Source organism: Trachemys scripta, chromosome 14, assembly GCF_013100865.1.
Source record: "Trachemys scripta elegans isolate TJP31775 chromosome 14, CAS_Tse_1.0, whole genome shotgun sequence".
NCBI lineage: Eukaryota > Metazoa > Chordata > Testudines > Emydidae > Trachemys > Trachemys scripta.
This window is the reverse complement of record NC_048311.1, coordinates 4,255,884-4,277,485: the sequence shown is the minus strand read 5'-3', so window position 1 is coordinate 4,277,485 and position 21,602 is coordinate 4,255,884. Positions and strand designations below refer to the sequence as shown.

At 50.1% G+C, this 21,602-nt stretch overlaps 3 protein-coding genes across 3 annotated transcripts in view; 2 read left to right on the top strand and 1 right to left on the bottom strand.

The window, feature by feature from the left end:
* LOC117887162 (butyrophilin subfamily 1 member A1-like) overlaps nt 1-21,602 on the top strand; it is a 292,990-nt gene that overhangs the window by 97,774 nt on the left and 173,614 nt on the right. The gene's annotated exons all lie outside the window — the stretch shown is intronic.
* The window catches only part of LOC117887197 (butyrophilin subfamily 2 member A1-like), a 305,733-nt gene that overhangs the window by 163,240 nt on the left and 120,891 nt on the right, over nt 1-21,602 (bottom strand). The gene's annotated exons all lie outside the window — the stretch shown is intronic.
* On the top strand, nt 1,004-10,045 carry LOC117887207 (E3 ubiquitin-protein ligase TRIM21-like). The gene is made up of 5 exons (XM_034789564.1): nt 1,004-1,045; nt 3,865-3,885; nt 6,120-6,138; nt 6,236-6,262; nt 9,238-10,045. Exons 3-5 carry the CDS (start codon nt 6,135-6,137, stop codon nt 9,780-9,782), a joined length of 576 nt encoding a protein of 191 aa, XP_034645455.1. The 5' UTR covers nt 1,004-1,045; nt 3,865-3,885; nt 6,120-6,134; the 3' UTR covers nt 9,783-10,045.

Here is a 21,602-nt window from a genome sequence, read left to right as displayed (position 1 = left end):
GCAGTATAGAGGAATAGAGTAGTGCGTGAGCCTTGTAGTAGCACTCACTCTGTTCTCTTTTTAGAAGCCACCCTGAGCAGCAGTGTGTGTGTGTAACTAGGCATTAGATACTGTGTATATTTAGTAAACAGGGTGCACTGGACCCAGTTATGCCTGTCTGATTTCTTCACACTATTATTGTATAAGCAAAAGACACAAACCCTGCAATTCCTGGGCGCTGAGTCAACGAGTTATATAAACAACAAGAGTTCCTCTCCCACAGCCCCAGCTCCTCCCGAAGCAGGAACTAGGAGCAGGAGGAGGAGGAAACACTGTATCTCTGCCATTGCCATGGACACTCTAAAGCCTGATCTACGCTTAAAAATTAGTTCAGCCTTGTTATGTTGCTCAGGGCTGTGAAAAATTTCACACCCTGTTCAATGTAGTTAGGTCAACCTAATAGATGCAGCAAGTTTGCCAGAAAGATTGTTCCATCAACCTAACTACCGCTTCTCGGGGAAGGGGATTAACAACATTGCTGGAAAACCCCCATCCATTGATATAGCAAGAGTCTAAGACAAAGACACTCCCCACCAGTGCCCTCTGCCACTGTCCTCTCTGTCTGGTGCACCCTGTCATGCCCCCTCTGTCTGGCACCCTCTGCCACTCACCCTCCCCCAGCACCCCATGCCAATGACCAGAACCTCTCCCCAGCACACCTTAGTCATGGCAGCAGTCATCCTGACACCAACAGGATGATTTACCCCATTGGAGTCACCAGGGCTGACTCTGCTCTGGAATCACCTCTGTAAAGGTGATTTAGCTGGTTGAATTGGGCTTCAAACCCCATCTGTCACTGCATGTGGGGCTGTGGGGTGAGAGACACACCATGCTCCAGCCAGACCATTGGTGCTGAGCAATCTCTCCACGCCCCAGGACTGGGCAGGGCCTGTGAAGGAATTGATAACACCCTGTTCTCTATAAAAGGGCTGTTCACAGCAAGGGCTGGCATATCTCTAGCTGTGGGAGGAAACACAGACTGCTGCACGGGACAGGCAGACAAACGGTAAGGATTATTCCCCCAACACTGTTCCTGCCGGTCAGACCCAGCAGGGGGTAGTACTGTGCTGTGCCTCTGGGAGTCAGATTCAAGGTCACACATTTCTCTGTCTCCCCAAAATTAAGGGGGATCCCACTACTCCCTGCATGTCCCCAGGGGGAAGGGATCTGTGCTTCCAGGGCAGGGAGGGAGATAGCTGGGATCACCTGTCTCCAGGCTAGGACAGCAGATGGGTAGGGCTGGGGGTGCCCATCAAGGGGTCCAGCTGAGTGGGAGGGGTATGACTGCCTGCTCACAGAGAGGCCATGGACTGGGGATGCCGTCACCTGGGCTGTAGAGGGCCCCTGCCCACAGTGCTCAAGGGAGCAGGTCCAGAAACCTAGAGACTTCTTGGAAATGACTCCCCCTGGCTGGGGCTGGCTTGTGCTCACAATCACTGCGTCTAGCCTTCCCGCACTGGTGTGCAGGTAGCTCTGACTTCAGCCCTAGCTGCTCTGTGCCCTGCACTGGGTGCAGAGATGTTTGGGTTCCTGGCCATGGGGCTAGCTGCTACTGCCCTAGGCTGGGAGGACCTCTTTCTGCTCCCTGCCACAAGCTAGGGGATGCTCTGGCTGTGCTGCTAGTTCCTTGCTGGGTGCTTGGCTCTGGCTGCTCCTTGCTCATTGGTTTGTCACTGGGAGGCTCTGACTGCTGTACCTGGTCATTACTCCCAGGCTCCTACAGCCAGGGAGAGATGCCAGAGCTCTGCCCAGCACAACTCTAGCCATATTATGAGGCCACAGCCACAGGTGAGCTGGGGGCGGGGGAGGGCGGTTGTGCTCCACTCCTTCTGGCTGGGTCTCAGAGCCAGGAACTGGGGTATGCCATAATTTTTTAAAAAATGTTTCACACACTATTTATTTTAGTAAAAAAATAACTATCAGGCAAAATTATTTATGGTGGTTTGGTGTGGATTCAGTATTGTTTGAATGTCAAGAATTTATTTTTTTGAGTCAATTATCCAGCATATCAGACATAAAAAAGATCTTCTTTTGGAATGGATTGGTTTCTACATTTCCTTACCAAAAACATAAGGTAGATTGTAATTGTGTCTTTTCAGCACCACAGAATTTCTAAGCAGTTGATACAATTTACACCAGAACACTGACAGACAGACAGACTCTAAAGTGTGCCTATGTCCTTAGCTGTGGAAGGCTGTTGCCGCCGCCAGACACTTGAGCTGTAGTGGCCTAAACCCTTCCCTGAGGCCCCCCATACCTGCTACTGCTGCCTGCCTGCACTCCACCTCCCCCCACCCCAGGTCCCCGCTGCTCGCTGCATCTCTCCTCCTCAGGGGCGGGGGAGTGACGAGGGACACGGTGAGCAAGTGGCAGACACGGGGGAGTGAGGTGGCTCAGAATGGCACTGGGGCCGATGGCTCGGATGGGTGAGGGGCGGTGGCTCTGTCAAGCACTCAGGCAGCAGGTAGCTTGGTCTGGCAATGGGGCTGGCCAGGCCTGGCACTTGGTGGTGGGGAGCAGCGCAGCACTGGGGCTGGCCTGGCCTGGCACTCGGTCAGGGGAAGGAGCGGCTCGGCGTGGGGGGGAATGGCTCGGCACTGGGGCGGGCCCAGACCAGCGCTCAGGTGTGGGGGGAGAAGCGTCTTGGCCCGACACTGGGGCCAGCCTGGCCAGGCGCTGGGGCTGCTGACTTGGCACTCCGTGTGTGGGAATGGTGCAGGGCTGGGGCCGTTGGGTAGCAAAATTGGAGGGATGCTGTTTCTGCCACTACATAAAGCAAGGCAGTACTTTGTCATCCATCAGTCCTTGCTGCCCAATGTCGACACTTCATCTCATTCACCAACTACTGTTATGCCAAGCCCCAAACCTTATGTGGTGTTTCACTTCCCCATTCCAGCTCCTCCTCGGGGCTTTCCACACCTAGGCAATACTCCAGACAAGGATTTCATTAATTGGAATCAAAGCCAGGGGCAGAAGCACCCTCCCCCCGGCCGAATTTCATACGGGAGGTGTGCAAGCTCCCGGAGGTTTTCTACAGCACAGCATTAGTGTGAAATGTAAGTTCCGTAGGGAAGATGTGCCCCTGGGATAGGGAGTCAGTATTTTGTTTACAGAAGCAGGGTGATTAAGATGAGAAAGGGCTGGTGATTAAGGATCTGGAAGTTTAGCCTGTAAAACAGGAATCCCTCTGTGGAGTGGGTGTTGTTTCAGTAAGAACAAAAAATATATTTCATAATCTCTCTCACACAGGGTTTTAAGCTAATTTTTAAAATTCCCTTTTTTCTGCCATGAGTTTTCTTTTGACCTAATTCTTTTTTATCTTTATGTCTTCTTTTATTTAAAAAGCCTTTCTTTCATTTTTCCTCTAAACCTAACCAAAATCTTTCTTTTTTTAAATCTTTCATAACTAACCTCTATTCTTTCATACTTTTTCTCGAAACATGTCAAAACACAAGCACACAACGTCCCCCGATCAAAAAAATAAATAAATTTTCTTCTTTCAAAATGGCCAATGGTGCTAAACCTGTACACGACTGGAAACGGAGATGGAGGGCGGGACATAACCCCAAAATGGGGCATGGAAGCCTGTCAAAAAAGTATATGGTGATGAATCCTATCGAGGTTATGCTACTCAGGTAACAGCTGGTGCAGGACAGTTTGGGTCCCTGCCTCCACAAGCAGCCATCTCCTGCACTATGCTTTGCTTAGCATCTTATGGACAAATCTTTCAAAACATTCAGTGAAGTGGGATGTTGTTCTTAACTCAGATATGGCCCATTAACTTTTATGACTAAGAATTAATTCATATTGTCTTTTACTTTATAGTGGACTACAAGGTAGAGAAAGGTAAGTGCATTTTTACTAGTTCTGATGAAGCTCTAACTTGAAAAGTGAACACACATCTCTGAGGGTACGTCTATACCCAGCCGCTAGTTCGGCGGCTGGCAATCGAACTTCTGGGTTCGACTTATCGCGTCTTGTCTGGACGCGATAAGTCGAACCCGGAAGTGCTCGCCGTCGACTGCAGTACTCCAGCTCGGTGAGAGGAGTACCGCGGAGTCGACGGGGGAGCCTGCCTGCCGCGTGTGGACCGAGGTAAGATCGAACTAAGGTACTTCGAACTTCAGCTACGTTATTCATGTAGCTGAAGTTGTGTACCTTAGTTCGATTTGGGGGGTTAGTGTAGACCAAGCCTGAGTGTTCAAAGAAATATTACTGTAAAATAAACAGAGCTGTGCCTTGCTCTACTTCCACATACTGTAACAGATAACATACAAAACAAAGGGAAATCCAGACTGTGACAGGGATCTCAGGGGGGCCACACTGAGATTGCTTAATCAGGGCAAACTGCAAAGAATGGGGCAGATGATCCCCAAAGCCGATGGTTATTCTAATACTTAGATTTATCAAGCCAGCAACAAAACAGCTTCTACAATACCTTACTGGTTACCCAGAAGCTAGAAACACAGCTCCCTTGAAACAATCCGATCTTGGGCTCCCACCCAGATAGCCAAGTCAAATATGATGAGGATTACTGAAAATCTTGTTCATCATATATAAAGTTCTACCAATCCCAAAGAATAGGACACATCCCCCCCCCCAGGTCAATGAATATTTCAGATATTACCCAAATACATGTATACAGCCTATTCTTATTAACTAAACTGAGATTTATTTAAAAAGATAAGAGAGACAATATTGGTTAAAAGATCATTATACATACAGATATGGATAAATTTTTTAGGTCAGTTTCATAGTAGAGATGGTGAGCTTTAAAGTTGCAAAAAGTTCTTTCAGAACAAGTTTCATAGGTTGTAGTCCAATTTCCAATACCAGGGTGACCCAGAATGGAGCTGGGAACTTCAGTCTTGTGACTCAAACTTCCCCGGATGAAGCTTAAGCAGATCTGAGATGCAGGATCAGAGACTGAGAGTTCTTTTATACTTCTCTAGCAACCTCTTGACAGCAGGTCAATAATAGGTGAAGCATTGTGGCTTTGAAGTAATCTATCTATCTCCTAAGGATCACCAGTAATTAACTACATAGATTAGCATAAGGCAACTGCCCATCTCCTGCCATGTACAGGTAGTTTACTACATACTTCAAAGAGAAATGAAACAATGATATTACTACATTCGCAATTCATCTAAAGCTTTACATCTCCTTTTGATCTCTGAATTAATAAATACAGTGACAGACAGGAACCATTGTCAACCTCTAACAATATATATGTAAACACACAAGAAACGCAATCATTATCTCCTAATATGTCTCTAAAGATTGAATCTCGGTCAATTAGCCTGCTGGCCTTTCTGGCCCTGTGTCACACAGATGCAGGACTGATAACACACAAATATACATATACTGCCCAGAAATAATAAATAGAAAAATTGTGGTGTTGAAATATGATTATTAAATTTTATTTTTCACATTAACCCTTGACAATGGAGGCCCAGATTCTCTGCTGGGACAAGATATCCTCAGTGTGGAGGGTGAGGGCAGTGAGAGAACTGGTTATGGCTCCCTGATTTTCAGGCTGCCCCAAGGGCTACTCTAATTTATGCTGGCTGGCTGTGGACCCTGAGAATTGGTGATGTGCCCTGCTCTGCCCCAATACATCCCCTCCCAACCCGACACCCCCTCTACACCAGCCTAGTGGGAGGGCAGTTCGCACAGGAGCCAGCTATGCTGCTTTACCCCAGCTGAGTTCTCCCTATGCCAGGGGAATTCTCTGGTGTCCAGGGCCTGGTCCCAGCCAGTCCCTGCACACAGTAACCGGAGTGCAGGAGAGAACCGGGCTCTTCATCACTATGGGCCTCATTCTGCCACCCTGACTCACATGAGTGATCCTCACAGGTGCAGCCCCATTGATTTCTGGGGGCAGGGTCTGCAGCATCAGCTGCGATAAAGCAGAGGCCCTAACTACTGATTAGGGGCTAATCCTGGTGTCCTTACTCAGGAAAAATTTCCACTGAAGCCAATGTAATTTGAGTTTAGCATGGGGTAGTTTGATCATTGAGAATCTCTCCCATTGATTCATTTATGTTTTTTCTCCTTTTTCTCCCTTTTTATTCCAACAGGCCCCTTTGGAAGAAATGGGTAAGCACCGGTTTGGGGTTTTGTAGTTAATTTAGCACTTTGTGTCTTGTTGAGTCTGTATTTCGTTTGTGTAAATTCTTATTTCTGATTATTTCAGAACTTGCAGAAGCCCGAAGATACGCAGGTAACTAACGCTGATCCTGCCTCAGTCACTCTCAGTCCCATTCCCCTGGGATATTCACTCCCTGCTGAATCCCCTTACAGCTCTCACAATAACTAAGGGTTAGAGGTAAAATGTCAATGTCAGTGTGAAAGTAAGGAGTTAGCACATTGACCTACACCCCCAAGGTTACCTGGTGAGGGTGAGATGCTAGTGCAAACAGACAATTGTTTAATTGCCCTCTGATGCTATTTTACAGCTTCTAGTCAATGAATTGTTTATTTCATTGTAGACCATTTTTATCAGAAAGATCCAGCTGATGAGTTGTCCATCCCTGCTGGATGCAATGGCAGCTACTGGATGGAGTGCAGAGGGGTGTCTTGTGTCTTTAGGAATGCTGGGCTGAGGAATAAAGAGCTCAAACCCCCTTCCCCAAATTTAGGGCTTGTCGACATGAGGAATTCACAGGGAAGTTCACGTGAAATAGCCAAGATGTGGATTTAAAGAGCAATACTTATTCTGCACTATCTTCCTATATGGACACTTCTCTTCCACACTTTTATTCTTCCAAAGTGGATTAACCTAGACCAGACAAGGGCACTCTTCCACACAAGACAGCTAGTGAAGAATAGTTGTTCTGCACCAGCTATTCTGGGATTTTCTCTGTGTGGACAAGCTCTTAAAGTTACTTCCAAGGGAAAGAGGAGAAGCGTCCCCTCCCCTCCCTTCCCTCCACTCCCCTTCCCTGGACCAGAAGCCCTGACTATCCTCTCCTTGGCTATCAAAACTCCAGCTCCCCCATGACAGCTCTACATCCCAGATACAGACTGCAACATGAACTTCTGCAGCACCTGGGAAATCCGAGGGCAGCATAAAATAAATACAATTTCTTATCAATTAAGTACCAGCCCTTGTGCAATGGGACTCATGGAGCCAGGTGCTGCTCACCAACCTCAGGGCCCCAATGCTGGGAGCTAGAAAAACACATAACAGGAGACTGCCCCTGCCCCAAAGAGCTTCTAATCCAAATAGACCAGATGGACACAGGGCTTGAGGAAAGAAAGGTGATTTTCCCCATTTCACAGATCGGGAACTGAAACACAGAGATTCAGTGACTTGTCCAAGGTCACACAGGGAGTCTTTGCAAACTTGGACCTAGATCTCCTGGGTCCCAGGCCAGTGCTTTAACTGGAAGAACATCTGTTCACTTTTCAGATAGCAGAATTACACCGGACTGGACATGGAAGGGCAATGATAGGCAGAAAGCTTGGGGAACTGAGATCCATAACTCCAGCTTCCCTCTCACAGAACTTGGGTCTAATGTGCTCCAACAGGACATGGACCTTGCAAATATGTACTGCGTTAAGATCCAACATAGGAGGGGCCATCAGTGCTGGGAAGCCAACTGAGAGCGATGAGTTTAAGGAAGGAAGGGGCAGCCAGTGAAGGGGAGTGCAGTGGCTGCGACATGGCCAGAGTGGTGAGAGGAGGAGGAGTTTGGTGGTCTAACTCAGAACAGAATTGCAGGCAAGAGTCAGGAAGGGGTCCTTTCAGACTTTAAACTGGTCTCTGGGACATTTCACACTGCTGGCCCCTGAGCCTGTTTCCTTAATGCCTCCTTCCAGGCAATCATCAGCCCTTGGGGAGACTCCAGCCCCCTCCTGGGCAGGATCCCCATCCTGGGCAAGATCCCCCCGTTGGCAGCCTCCCCCTGGACAGGGTCCCAGAGACCCTGAGTGATTCGCTGGCTGCTCCAGGTTGGTCAGACCCAGGGTCTCCAGCAGGGCCTTGGATGCTGGTGTTACATTCACTGCCGGAGCTCGCAGCCCCTGACCCAGCCCGGCCTGTTGTCCCAGCACTCACCCCTCCCTTGCAGGTGGGGACCCTGCTGCTCTCAATGGCTGAGCCCCTCTCTCTGCCGCTGCCTCTGCTGCTGCGCTCGCAGGCTCAGCCCATGCCAGGGCCAATGCAGCGCTGCTGGGGCTGCTCCTTCCCTCGGCATCTGGATTCTCTGTGTCTGGGGCAAATGGCGGGTGAGTGGGCAGGGACCTGCTCAGAGACACAGGCCCTGTGCTGCACCCAGAGTGCAGAGACCAGCCAGGGCCAGGCAGCAAAGCGCCAACTTGCTGGGATTAACCCTTTCCTTCCACCCACTCCACCAGCCCCTGGCCGGTCAGTGCCACTCGACTCCCCACGCTCTGATCCCAGGGACCCGGGTCTGGCAGCTTGGTGGAGTCGCTGGGCGAATGTGTGGGGCAGAGTAACCAGGGCTCCCTGTGCCCCCCTAGGGGCTGGGCAATGAGTGTTATTATTGATATAGTGCCCACGAGTGAGCCAGGTGGTGCAGAGACAGAACAAGGGGCTGTCAGCCCCAAAGGGCTCCTGGTCTGGTCTGAGGCTGGCCAGTCCAGCGACCTTGCCCGGCTTGTCTGGCTGGGTCTATCAGAGAGTATTGTAGTGATCCTGCTGGTTCTGTGAAGGGCCCTGGGTCACCCCAGTTCAGCGTCCAGCCAGCAGGGGGCTCTGTACCCCCAGGCACAGGGCAGAGCAGAAGCAGCCTGAGGTCACGGGGAGCAGGCAGTGGGGGATCCAGAGGCTGCAGCTGAGAGGAAGGTGGGTGGGTGTCCCTGTCCTCATCCCCTTTTCCTCCCACTGCCTGCCCCTTCCCTTTGCCGGCCTGTCCCCCGCCCCTTGCATTTCCTCCTCCCTTCACTCTCTTTTACCCCTCCACTTCCCTTTGCTCTCCCAGCATCAGCCTGTCACCACACCAGGCCCTCTGGTGCCCTCCCCTCCCTTCCTGTCCCTTTGGGCCCTTCCCCTCCCCTCATGATACCTGTTGTTCCCCTTTAGTTCTCTCTTCACAGGTAGATGGGGCCCTGCCTCCCCTTAATAGGCATCAACCCCACAACACAGCGATTAACGGGGACACAGGTTAAGTTCCCTTTGATTGCAATCACCAGCCCTTGCCCCTGGCACTGACTCTGTGACTCTCTCCCCAGTGGACGTGACTCTGGATCCAGACACAGCTCATCCTGACCTCATCCTGTCTCCAGATAAAAAAACTGTGACATACCAAGACAGACATCAGGATCCACCCAACAATCTTGAGAGATTTGATAACTATCCCATTGTCCTGGGCTTTAACAAATTGACGGGTGGGAAGCATTACTGGGAGGTGGAGGTGGAAGGGAAAACAAATTGGACTCTGGGGGTTTGTTGGAAATTTGTGAGAAGGACAGAGCCGATTTACCTATCACCCAAATATGGATTCTGGACAGTGTGGCTGAAGGATGGGAAATACGAGGCCTGCAACTACCCTGAAAACGTCCGCCTTCCCGTGAATATTGAGCCCAGACGGGTGGGGATTTTCCTGGACTATGAGGCGGGCAAGGTCTCATTTTACAATGTGACTGACAGGTCCCATCTCTTCACTTTCACTGACATCTCCGGGACGCTCCACCCTTATTTCTATACTGGTTACGATGAGAGGGGTGGAAATGCAGCTTCCCTCATAATCTGCCCAGTCCCAGCTAAGCTGGAGTGACACCCACGGCACAGACTGTCCCCTCCCAGTGCTGACCAGCTTCCAGGCCTGTTCCCAAAGGGATGGTATAAAGGGCATCACCTGCCTGGCCCCCGCCACCTCCTCCCCTCTCAGTTCCCAGCACTGGGCCTGTGAGCTGGGGGAGAGGAGAGGCAAGGGCAGCATTTCAGATATTGGTGGGGAGAGAGGGTGATTTTAACAGTAATTTCAGGGGCTACTCAGGCAACTGAAAACTCTAGGTTTTTTTGCAGATAATAACTTTAAAATTATCTGACAGGAGCACTGTATCTAATTCTCATAGAAAGAAAGAAAATTAAATAAATATTAGACTCACTCAGCTCTAATACTATCATGGTGTGACATCTTGTGGCAAGTCACTGATGGGACACTGGTTAGGTTTCAAATTGTAATGTATATTCTTACTTTGTTACTAATGCTTGAATACAACAATTGAAACAATTGTAGAAAAATCTAGATTACCTTCTATCATTTAGGCTCTTTACTTTTTGCAGGTCACCAAGCTTGGAATAGATCATTTAACTTTTGGAAACATCCTACCAGAGTAAGGCCCTGTGAGTTTATACTGCACCAGCCTGGGGCTCTAGGAGTATTACCACACTACAATAATAGACTAGAAACTGACTTTTCTTTGAGGTTCTTTGTTCATGCTATTCAATATCACTCTTCGTAAAGACTAAGAAAAGTTAATTTACAATTAGTCAGTAAGAAAAGTTCTCTATATAGATAAATGTTGCTTATGAAGCAGTATTAGAGATTTTGTTCCCCATTTTCAGATTTCTCTGCAAACAAAAACGTGCAGGCACCTGTGTGCCTAATTTGCACACACAATCACCACACTTGCATTGATAATCAAGTAAACTGGACAAAGACATGACCAGTTTAGACACCTACCTTTCACAAGCAAACTGTAGCAATTGTGTGCACCAGTCAGGTTTTTTGAAAATCCAATTACACACATTTGAAAATCTAGGCCACATTGTCTTGCAGTTGAATCACAAATAACTGACAATAGTGACCTTCGGGGGGAGGGATAGCTCAGTGGTTTGAGCATTGGCCTGCTAAACCCATGGTTAAGAGTTCAGTCCTTGAGGGGGGGCCATTTAGGGAACTGGGGTAAAAATCTCTCTGGGGATTGGTCCTGCTTTGAGCAGAGGGTGGACTAGATGACCTCCTGAGGTCCCTTCCAACCCTGATATTCTATGATTCTATGACTTAAACAGGAGTGAAACTGACAATTCCAATCACTTTCATTACTGTTTAAAGCCTAGTTACTTTCCAGAAGACTCTGAAACACAACACTACAGTGACTAAGTTGCATTTCTCACGGGAGAATATTCAAAACCAAACACCAAGAAAATTCCACATTTTAAAGTTGAGGGGGAAAAACAGATTTGTTTATTATGTCAAGCTGGTATATATGTTTTTTAAAAGTACCATGCTGTGTTTGGACACTGTGCCTCAGTTCCCATTGCTGTGAAATGGGAATAATACTTGCTTGCCTGCCCATACGGATTTATAAGGACTAGATAGAGATCTTTGGGACAGGAACTGGGGCTTCTTAGTGGTTTGCATGGTGCCTTGCACAATGGAGGATTGCTGATGATTAAGGTCTTTGGGTGTTACTGTAACATTAGTCAGAGGTTGAGACACCCGCTGGTGGCAGCTGGAGGGGACTTACCTCGTGGGTGGAGTACAGGCTGATCTATGTGTTGGCCAGCAGCAAAGCCTTCATCCCCCGCCAGCTCAGCACCTGCTGGCAGAATTTTCAGCCCAGCACAGACACACCCCGTCCTTGAAGCTGCAACCACCAGTGGCCATGAAGGCTCTGGACCAGAAGGATCTGTCTCCGGTCTCTTCCCAGGGGGTGTTGAGGATGATCTCTGCTTCTCTGAGGGCAAACAGGCCCCATGGCCCACTCAGCTGCTCTTAACCCCTCCACTACTTCAGCTCCCTCTCTCTCAGGATCCTTGCCCCAGGCACTGTGCCCCCTCAGCTGCACCTCACACAGTCTCCGCTCCCTCCTTCAAGGCACATCCCTATGCCCTTCCCTTTCCCTTCCCCTAGATATTGACTCCCCTTCCTATCCCACTGCCCCCCACCAAGTTTCAACACCCCCACCCCTGGGGGCCCTGTGCTCCCCCTCTCCTTCCCAGTGCCATCATGGTGGATCCTCTGCTCCCCCCACCATAGGGGCCCCTGTGCCCCCCACCTACCCATCCCCATCCCGGGGGGTACCTTGTGCTCCTCTGTTTCCCTGCACCAAAGTTGAGAACCCTCTGCTTCTCCCTCCACCCTGGGGTCCCTATGCTCCCTCCTCCCACCCTGACTGATGCTTTCCTTCCCTGCCCCACCCCCAGAAACCCTGCCAATGGCCCCTCCCAGAGGTAGGGGTGGTGAGTGATATGGGCCCATGGTGCTTGGACTCCAACAAATTCAGGGCCCAGAGGGCCTGGCTTCACCAATGTTCGGGGCCGGGTCTCTCCCCCGGCGCTGCCTGCCACCCTGCGTGCCTCCCCTGGAGCATCCCCCGGCCCCACCTACCACCCCCGTGCGCCTCCCCCAAGCATCCCTTCCTGCCCTGGGCAGCGGACAGCTGCCCACTGCAGCTCTGCACTGCGCTCCCTTACCAGCTGTTGCCGGCTACAAGGGAGCAGCACTGGGGGCAGGCTGAGGCGGCTGCTGCACCTGCAGAAGGAGGAGGGGAGAAGGCACATGGCAGCCCCCCACCCTCCCTGCAGGCAACTCCAAATCGACTCTGACGGGGAAGGGGGGGGGTGCTGTCGCTGTCCCTGAGACACTGTCCTTGGCTCTGCAATGCTGTCCTTGGTCCTGAGACACTGGCCCTGGCCCTGCGATGCTGTCCTTGTCCACTTCAAGGGTCTCTTTAGAGAGCTCCATTTCTTTTTCCCTTTCTGTCCTCAAGTACATCCTCCCTATCCCCATTGTTTTCTGGGTTTTTCTTTTTGGAGGTCTGTGAACATTACATCCCAAATTTTCTATTTCCCACCCTCAGGTTAGCCAGCCACTCATCCGTTGATAAAGGCCTTGTCCTTGAGGGTTTGACCACTGCTGATGCCGTGGCTGTGGAAATAGGAAAAACACAAGCAGTTATTGTTCATATTCCAAAGAGGCTATGATGACTTTTTTTAATGCATTTCTGACTTTCCCTCCCTGAGATTCTTCCCAGCCTTGCAGGAAGCTCAGAGATGATAAGTGGTGTGTGCATGGGGAGGAATAGGCTGGGATTTGTGGCTGTGCAGTGTATGCTGGTTGGGTTTGCCATTGTGCCTTGGAGGCTGGGGGAATAGGGGTTGGGAATTATTATCCCAGTCTGGCTTTGCAGTTTCTCTGTGCCTTGGAGGTGCTTACATGGTGTTAGAAAGGTTAGCAGGGGACCTCTGGGCAGGGCCGGCTTTAGCAAGAGCGGGGCCCGATTCCTGGGGGCGGGGCTTGCTGCAAGCCCCGCCCCCAGGAATCGAGCTGCGCTCCGGCCGGGGTTGCCGGGCTTGGGTCCGACCCGGAGCCGCACCGGGGCCGGACCCGAGCCATGAGGGCCGCGCCGTGGGGGGGCTGGACCCGAGCAGCGCCGCGGGGGCCGGGCCGGAGCCGGGCCGCGCCATGGGGGCCGGGCCGGAGCCGGGCCGCCGGGCCACAGGGACCGGGCCGGAACCGCGCCGCGGGGGCCGGGCCGGACCCGAGCCGGGCCAGAGCTGCTGGGGCCTGCGTGCTCGGCGGGAACGGGCGGCGCCTCCCCAGAGCCCTTCTCGTGCCCCCACCACCCCAGCTTACCTTGTGCTGCCGGCCCACCCCTGCTTCTTTTCAGACTTCCCGCGAATCTCTGATTCGCGGGAAGCAGGGGAGGGGGCGGAGCGTTCAGGGAAGGGGAGGAGGGGGAAGTGAGCTGGGGGCGGGGTGGAGAGCTGCAGCGCAGGGCCCTCTTGGCGCGGGGCCCAATTCAGCCGAATTGGCTGAATCGGCCTAAAGCCGGCCCTGCCTTTGGGGCAAGCTGGAGCGTAACCCCCTCTACATCCCCCTTAGGCTTTCCTGGCTCTTGATGACATTGCACTGTGGTAGGCGAATAGGAGACAGAGAGTGGCCTTATTCAAAAAGGCAAAGGGCAGACCAGTGAGAGAGACTGTGAACTTACTCACCGAGATGGTCCGCCTCCCAGAAGTGCTGCAGGAGTGAAAGGGAGGTGTGATCTAGGCCTGGGGGAATGACTGTGCGCCTCTCCCCCATAATGTTCGGACAAAAATCCAACAATTTCTCAGCCTTAGGTTCTGTTTTATCTCATAGTGAACATGCAGAGAGAAATCCATAGGGCTCTGCAGTGGTTATGTGAGGCATTCGCTGTTCCCAGCCTTTCTATGTAAGCCTGTGAAAAATCATTAAGAGCTTTGCTATCTCTAAGGTGTCATAGGGCATTTATACCTCAGCAGGGAGCTGTAGTCCTAGTACCTTCCCAGGCAGGCAGTGCCCATTTCTGCCTCATGTAAGCTGAGAATACCAACCACACTTCTATTGCTGTAACCACTGTCTCCATTAACTTCTGCATTTCAAACAAATACATATTCTCAGTATTCAAATCTGCTGTGGAGGCTGTGCTGTGCCATGCTGCTGGCTGCCATTTTGAGATACGAACAGGGTGGGGGTTCTCTGGGCAGGACAGATGTGGGAGGGGAAAAGAAGATTGACATCCATGGTGTGGGCTGACAAATGTTCAATGTTTGGGGCTTTAGCATATGACAGAGTCCAAGTGCCTGGTCAGAGAAGCTGCCAACTTGGAAATGTGTATGGAAATGGGGTCGGGGGAGAGGATAGCCTGGGCCAAGGGCAGGAGGTGGGGGCTGGAGACTTGGAAAGCCTCCTAGCTCATGTCTCCCAAAAATTGATGCAGTCATGGGGACCCTGGCATGGAACCAACAAGGCTGTAGAGCACAAATACATTGTAAAGATAGATACTGACATGCCAAGGTTCCCTCTGGGGATCTACCTCTTGGGTCCCAGTCCCTCTTGGGTTTCTGGCTGGGAATGGGCTCCATTGATGCATGGCAGGATCTGGTTGGTTTTCTACCTGGCCAGTGTCAAGGTCCTGAGTCCCAAAGAGATCCTGACTCTCAGGGGACAGCTGCTCACTGGCCTCCTTGTGTGCATCCTCCAATTAGTCTTGTGACCGTCCTTGGTGGAGGGGAGCAGGCGTCAGATTCCACAACCTTTCTGGGTTGGGTGGGTGTGTAGTTGTGAAAACTCCTGGCCAGTTCCTCACAAAATGGACAGGTTACATATCCCCTGCCAGATTATTTACGCTTGTCCCTGGAGTGAATACAGGTCCTCCTGAGCTGCTTGCTCTTTAACAGGCACTGGTCAGCATCCCAGTCCTGGCCCCTCAAGGACAACAGCTTAGCAACATCTACAGACAGATCTCTATTGCAGTGACTGGCTACAACAACTTCCTGAACCAACAATCCTTCCCTGATGGCCATGATATCCAGGATCTCAGCCTGGCTCTCCGAGGTTGCTCAAGGGGTGCCATAGGGGTTCTGGGGCAATATTGTGGCAATAGTGATATACTTGAACCCAGGAGCAAATGGGCAAAATTTGACCCTGTGCCAACTTCTAAATGGGGGATGGGTCATCCAGGGAACTAGATACTAGAGCAGGGGAGGCACACAGGTAAATAGGCAAAGCAGTGTGGGATAGCCATTGGAGGACTGTCAAAGTGGTGTGCAGCAGGATTGTATGCACACAAACAATAGATGGATATAACTCAATTTGCAGCATGGGTAACCACTTTGCAAGAGGACTCCAGAGTTCACAAGAAACTAGCAGAGGAAAGGGGGAAGGGGGCAAGGAGAGAGGCAGGTGTCGGGGGCAGAGGGAGGGAGGGAAGGGGTCGGCACCAGGAGGGTGTGGGGGGTAAGGGAAAGGGCAGGTGCCAGGGGGATTGAGGGTGTTGAGCAGAAGGGCAGACACAGGGAGGGCAGAGGATGGAGGGACAGACACCAGGGGGAAGAGTGGGGGGTGATAGGAGAGGTGGACACCAGGGGGCAGAGAGGGATGAGGAGAGAGACAGGGCAGGTGGGTAGAGGGAGGTGTTAGGAGGCTAGATGATCATAATGGTCCCTTCTGACCTTAGAGTCTATGAGGAGAGGGGATGGGGACGGGCCAGAGGGTCAGAGTGGGGCTAAAGGAGGGGTGGGCACAGGGGGGTGAGGGAAGGGGTGGGTGCCAGGGGTCAGAGAGGGTGGGGTGAAGGGAGTAAGTATGGTGGGAGCCAAGACAGCAGAGGAGGGTGAGGGATGGGGTGGGCATCAGGGGGCAAAAGGGATGAGAGCAGTTGCAGGCATCAGGGGTTATATGGGGGACGAGGGGAGGGGAGGGGTGGGAGATGTGAGTAGAGCGGGAAAGGGGAGAGATGGATGCCAGGAGGTAGCAGGGGTGTGAAGTGATGGGTGGGCTCCAGGGTGCAGAGGATGTTTGGAGGAGAGGGACAGGTGCCAGAAGGAGCTGGGTGGACAGATTCAGGCTTGCGGGGCTCCCTCTGTGGTGGTAAAAATAGCCACATAGACTTTCGGGCTCAGGCTGGAGCTCAGGCTCTGCAGCCCAGGGTGGAGCTGGGTCCGCCCCTCACAGCGTACATGGGGATATTGTCTGTGTCCACATCGCCTTCACCCCATTCCTGGGACAGGGAATAGCAGCCCCAGGGCCCCTCTCTTCACCCCCCAGGGCAGGGGAGCGAGAGCCCTTAGCCTCCTGGGCAGTGGGACCTCCCAGCACCGATTCCCGAATCAGCGTGAAAGTGTCTCCACCTGGAGAGCTCTGCGCACCCGGCAAATACACAGATCTGCCCCTGGGATGAAGGGCTGGGGCTGGTACTCACCCCCTCCCACCCCAGGGAGGAGAAGGGGCCTTGGGACAGTGTCAGTGAGTTCGGTGCTGGCAGTATGAGTGGGGTTTTACACTCTGGCTGCTGGAGCTCTGTGTATCGAGGGTACAAGGACATCACAGCGGCTGTGTGAGCCCCCCACTGTCCTGCCAACATGGTGCAGCCCTGACACCTGCTGGAGCCTCTCCCTGGGGAGGAATCATCCCTGCGGCATTCAGTTCTTGGCCTCCCTGCAGAGGTGGCCTGTGAGGCTGCCATTAATGTGAGTTACGATGTGAGCTCCTCTCTGCTAGGAACCGGACTCTGAGCCTGGGCTGAGATCGGTGACAGGGGAGTGAAAGGCCCCAGCTCCCCTCACTGCCCCCCTGAGCCAGCTAGTTCCCCTTCCCCCCGCAGTGCAATAACAGCAATGCTCACACTTGGTGACACCCCCAGTGCCCCCAGCAAGCAGGGCAAGGGCCTGTCCAAGGAGCAATGGGTGCAATCTGCAGCAAGGGAGACTGAGGCTGGAGATGAGGAAACACTTTCTAACTCTCAGGGCTCTGGAGGCCAGGGTGGCAGATGCCTGGAGGAGGCAGAGAGGTATGTTGATGAGGCTTTCCGGGACACTGTAGATTTGTCCGACCTCCAGTCAGACAGCCCCTGTGCTGTTGAGGAGGATGAAAGGCCCAGGGAAGCAGAGCAGTCAACGATAGCAAAGGGAAACCTTCCCATAGTTGGGATCCTCCTTCCAGATGTTGTTGGGGTATCCTCTTGCACTGAGGTTACCTCTCCGGGGGAGGGAACTCCAGTCATTAGGAAAAGGCAGGTGTTAGTAATTGGAGATTCGATCACTAGAAACATAGCTGGGTTTGTGATGACCGGGAGAACTGTATGGTGACTTGTCTGCATGGTGTGAAGGTTGTGGATCTCTCGAGGCATCTAGATAGACTAATGTGTAGTGCTGGGGAGGAGCCAGTGGTACATGTAGGTACCAATGACATAGGGAAGGGTAAGGGAGATGTCCTGGAGGTTAAATTTAGGCTGCCAGGGAAGAGACTGAAATCCAGGACCTCTATGGTGGCATTCTCAGAAATGCTCCCAGTTCCATGTGCAGGGCCAGGTAGGCAGGCAGAGCTTCAGAGTCTCAATGCGCGGATGAGATGATGGTGTAGAGAGGAGGGATTTAGATTTATTAAGAACTGGGAAACTTTTGGGATGGGGGAGCCTATACAGGAAGGATGGGCTCCACCTAAACCACAGTGGATCCAGACTGCTGGCACTTAACATTGAAAAGGTTGCAGAGCAGTTTTTAAACTAAGAGATGGGGGAAAGCCAACTGCTGCAGAGGAGCATGTGGATCGGACAGAGACTTCTCTTAGAGGAGAGTCTATTGATAGAGATTCTCTAGGTTTTAGTAAGGAGGAAAGGATGGAAGAGGATAAAGTATGGGCCAGATCAGATGAGAAACATTCACATAAAAAAGAATCTGACATATCAGAAGAGGGCAGACAAATAAACAGTGACAAGTTTTTAAAGTGCTTGTACACAAATGTTAGAAGTCTAAATAATAAGATGGGTGAACTAGAGAGCCTTGTGTTAAAGGAGGATATTGATATAATAGTCATCATAGAAACCTGGTGGAGTGGGGACAATCAATGGGACACAATCATTCTGGGGTACAAAATATATCGGAAGGACAGAACAGGTCGTGGGGGGGGGAGAATGGCACTATATGTGAAAGAAAATGTAGAATCAAATGAAGTAAAAATCTTAAATGAATTCACATGTTCCATAGAATCTCTATGAATAGTAATTTCATGTTCTAATAAGAATATATCACTAGGGATCTATTATCAACCACCTGACCAGGACAGTGATAGTGATGATGAAATGCTAAAGGAAATTAGAGAGGTTATCAAAATTAAGAACTCAATAATAGTGGGGGATTTCAATTATCCCCATATTGACTGGGAACATGTCACCTCAGGACAAAATGCAGAGACAAAATTTCTCAATACTTTAAATGACTGCTTCTTGGAGCAGCTGGTACAGGAACCCACAAGGGGAGAGGCAACTGTCAATTTAGTCCTGAGTGGAGCGCAGGATCTGGTCCAAGAGGTAATAATAACAGGACCGCTTGGAAATAGTGACCATAATATAACAACATTTAACAGTCCTGTGGTGGGAAGAACACCTCAACAGCCCAGTACTGTGGCATTTAATTTCAGAAAGGGGAACTATGCAAAAATGAGGAGGTTAGTTAAACAAAAATTAAAAGGTGCAGTGACTAGAGTGAAATCCCTGCAAGCTGCATGGACACTTTTCAAAGACACCATAATAGAGGCTCAACTTAAATGTGTACCCCAAATTAAAAAACACAGTAAAAGGATTAAAAAAGAGCCACTGTGGCTTAACAACCATGTAAAAGAAGCAGCGAGAGATAAAAAGGATTCTTTTAAAAAAGTGGAAGTCAAATCCTAGCAAGGTAAATAGAAAGGCGCATAAACACTGCCAAATTAAATGTAAAAATGTAATAAGAAAAGCCAAAAAGGAGTTTGAAGAACAGCTAGCCAAAAACTCAAAAGGTAATAACAAAATGTTTTTTAAGTACATCAGAAGCAGAAGCCTGATAAACAACCAGTGCGCCCCCTGGACGATCGATATACAAAAGGAGCACTTAAAGATGATAAAGTCATTGCGGAGAAACTAAATGAATTCTTTGCTTCCGTCTTCACGGCTGAGAATTTTAGGGAGATTACCAAACCTGAGCCATCTTTTGTAGGTGACAAATCTGAGGAATTGTCACAGATTGAAGTTTCACTAGAGGAGGCTTGGGAATTAATTGACAAACTTAACAGTAACAAGTCACCGGGACCAGATGGCATTCACCCAAGAGTTCTGAAAGAACTCAAGTGTGAAATTGCGGAACTATTAACCATGGTTTGTAACCTGTTCTTTAAATCAGCTTCTGTACCCAATGACTGGAAGATAGCTAATGTAACGCCAATACTTAAAAAGGGCTCTAGTGGTGATCCTGGCAATTACAGACCAGTAAGTCTAACGTCAGTACTGGGCAAATTAGTTGAAACAATAGGAAAGAATAAAATTGTCAGACACGTAGAAGAACATACATTGTTGGGCAAAAGTCAATATGGTTTCTGTAAAGGGAAATCATCTCTTACTAGTCTATTAGAGTTCTTTGAAGGGGTCAACAAACATGTGGACAAGGGGGATCCAGTGGACATAGTGTACTTAGATTTCCAGAAAGCCTTTCACAAGGTCCCTCACCAAAGGCTCTTACATAAATTAAGTTGTCATGGGATTAGAGGGAAGATCTTTTGATGACTGAGAACTGGTTAAAAAACAGGGAACAAAGGGTAGGAATAAATGGTAAATTTTCAGAATGGAGAGATGTAACCAGTGGTGTTCCCCAAGGGTCAATCCTAGGACCAATCCTATTCAACTTATTCATGAATGATCTGGAGAAAGGGGTAAACAGTGAGGTGGCAAAGTTTGCAGATAATACTAAAGTGCTCAAGATAGTTAAGACCAAAGCAGACTGTGAAGAACTTCAAAAAGATCTCACAAAACTAAGTGATTAGGCAACAAAATGGCAAATGAAATATAATGTGGATAAATGTAAAGTAATGCACATTGGAAAAAATAACCCCAACTACACATACAATATGATGGGGGCTAATTTAGCTACAACTAATCAGGAAAAAGATCTTGGAGTCATCGTGGATAGTTCTCTGAAGTCATCCATGCAGTGTGCAGCGGCAGTCAAAAAAGCAAACAGGATGTTAGGAATCATTAAAAAAGGGACAGAGAATAAGACGGAGAATATCTTATTGCCCTTATATAAACCCATGGTATGCCCACATCTTGAATACTGTGTACAGATGTGGTCCCCTCATCTCAAAAAAGATATACTCGCATTAGAAAAAGTTCAGAAAAGGGCAACTAAAATGATTAGGGGTTTGGAATGGGTCCCATATGAGGACTGATTAAAGAGGCTCGGACTTTTCAGCTTGGAAAAGAGGAGACTAAGGGGGGATATGATAGAGATATATAAAATCATGAGTGGTGTGGAGAAAGTGAATAAGGAAAAGTTATTTACCTGTTCCCATAATATAAGAACTAAGGGCCACCAAATGAAATTAATGGGCAGCAGGTTTAAAACAAATAAAAGGAAGTTCTTCACACAGCGCACAGTCAACCTGTGGAACTCCTTGCCTGAGAAGGTTGTGAAGGCTAGGACTATAATAGAGTTTAAAAGAGAACTGGATAAATTCATGGAGGTTAAGTCCATTAATGGCTATTAGCCAGGACAGGTAAGGAATGGTGTCCCTAGTCTCTGTCAGAGGGTGGAGATGGATGGCAGGAGAGAGATCACTTGATCATTACTTGCTAGGTTCACTCACTCTGGGGCACCTGGCATTGGCCACTGTCGGTAGACAGGATACTGGGCTAGATGGACCTTTGGTCTGACCCAGTATGGCCATTCTTATGTTCTTGTGAAGCTCTGGACCTGGCTCTGAGGGAGGTTGTGGGATCCCCGTCACTGAAGGTTTGTAAGAACAGGTTGGACAAATCCCTGCCAGGGATAGTCTAGGCCCTGATCCAGTTCAGGGGGCTGAACTAGGCAACCTCTCAAGGTCCCTTCCAGCCCTGCATTGCTATGAATCTCGGTTACAGCTGTTCTGAGGCTGGGCCCAGGGGGCTCTAAGCACAGTGTGTGGCACATGGCAGAGTTAACATAGTTAGTGACCCTGGCAGCTGGCAGCTCAGTGTCCCTGCCAGGAGCCTGGGCTGGCACATGGCTGCCTGTACCCGGCTCAGGAGGATGTTACTAGGCTGTGTGGACAGGATGTAGGATTGGCACCTGTCCATAGGGTTGCCAGGCTTCTGGTTTTCTATTGGAACACCTG

Coding starts and splice junctions, on each gene's coding strand:
- LOC117887207 (XM_034789564.1), top strand. Junction 6,263..9,237: donor AGAAGCCCGAAGATACGCAG/GTAACTAACGCT, acceptor CTCTCTCCCCAG/TGGACGTGACTCTGGATCCA.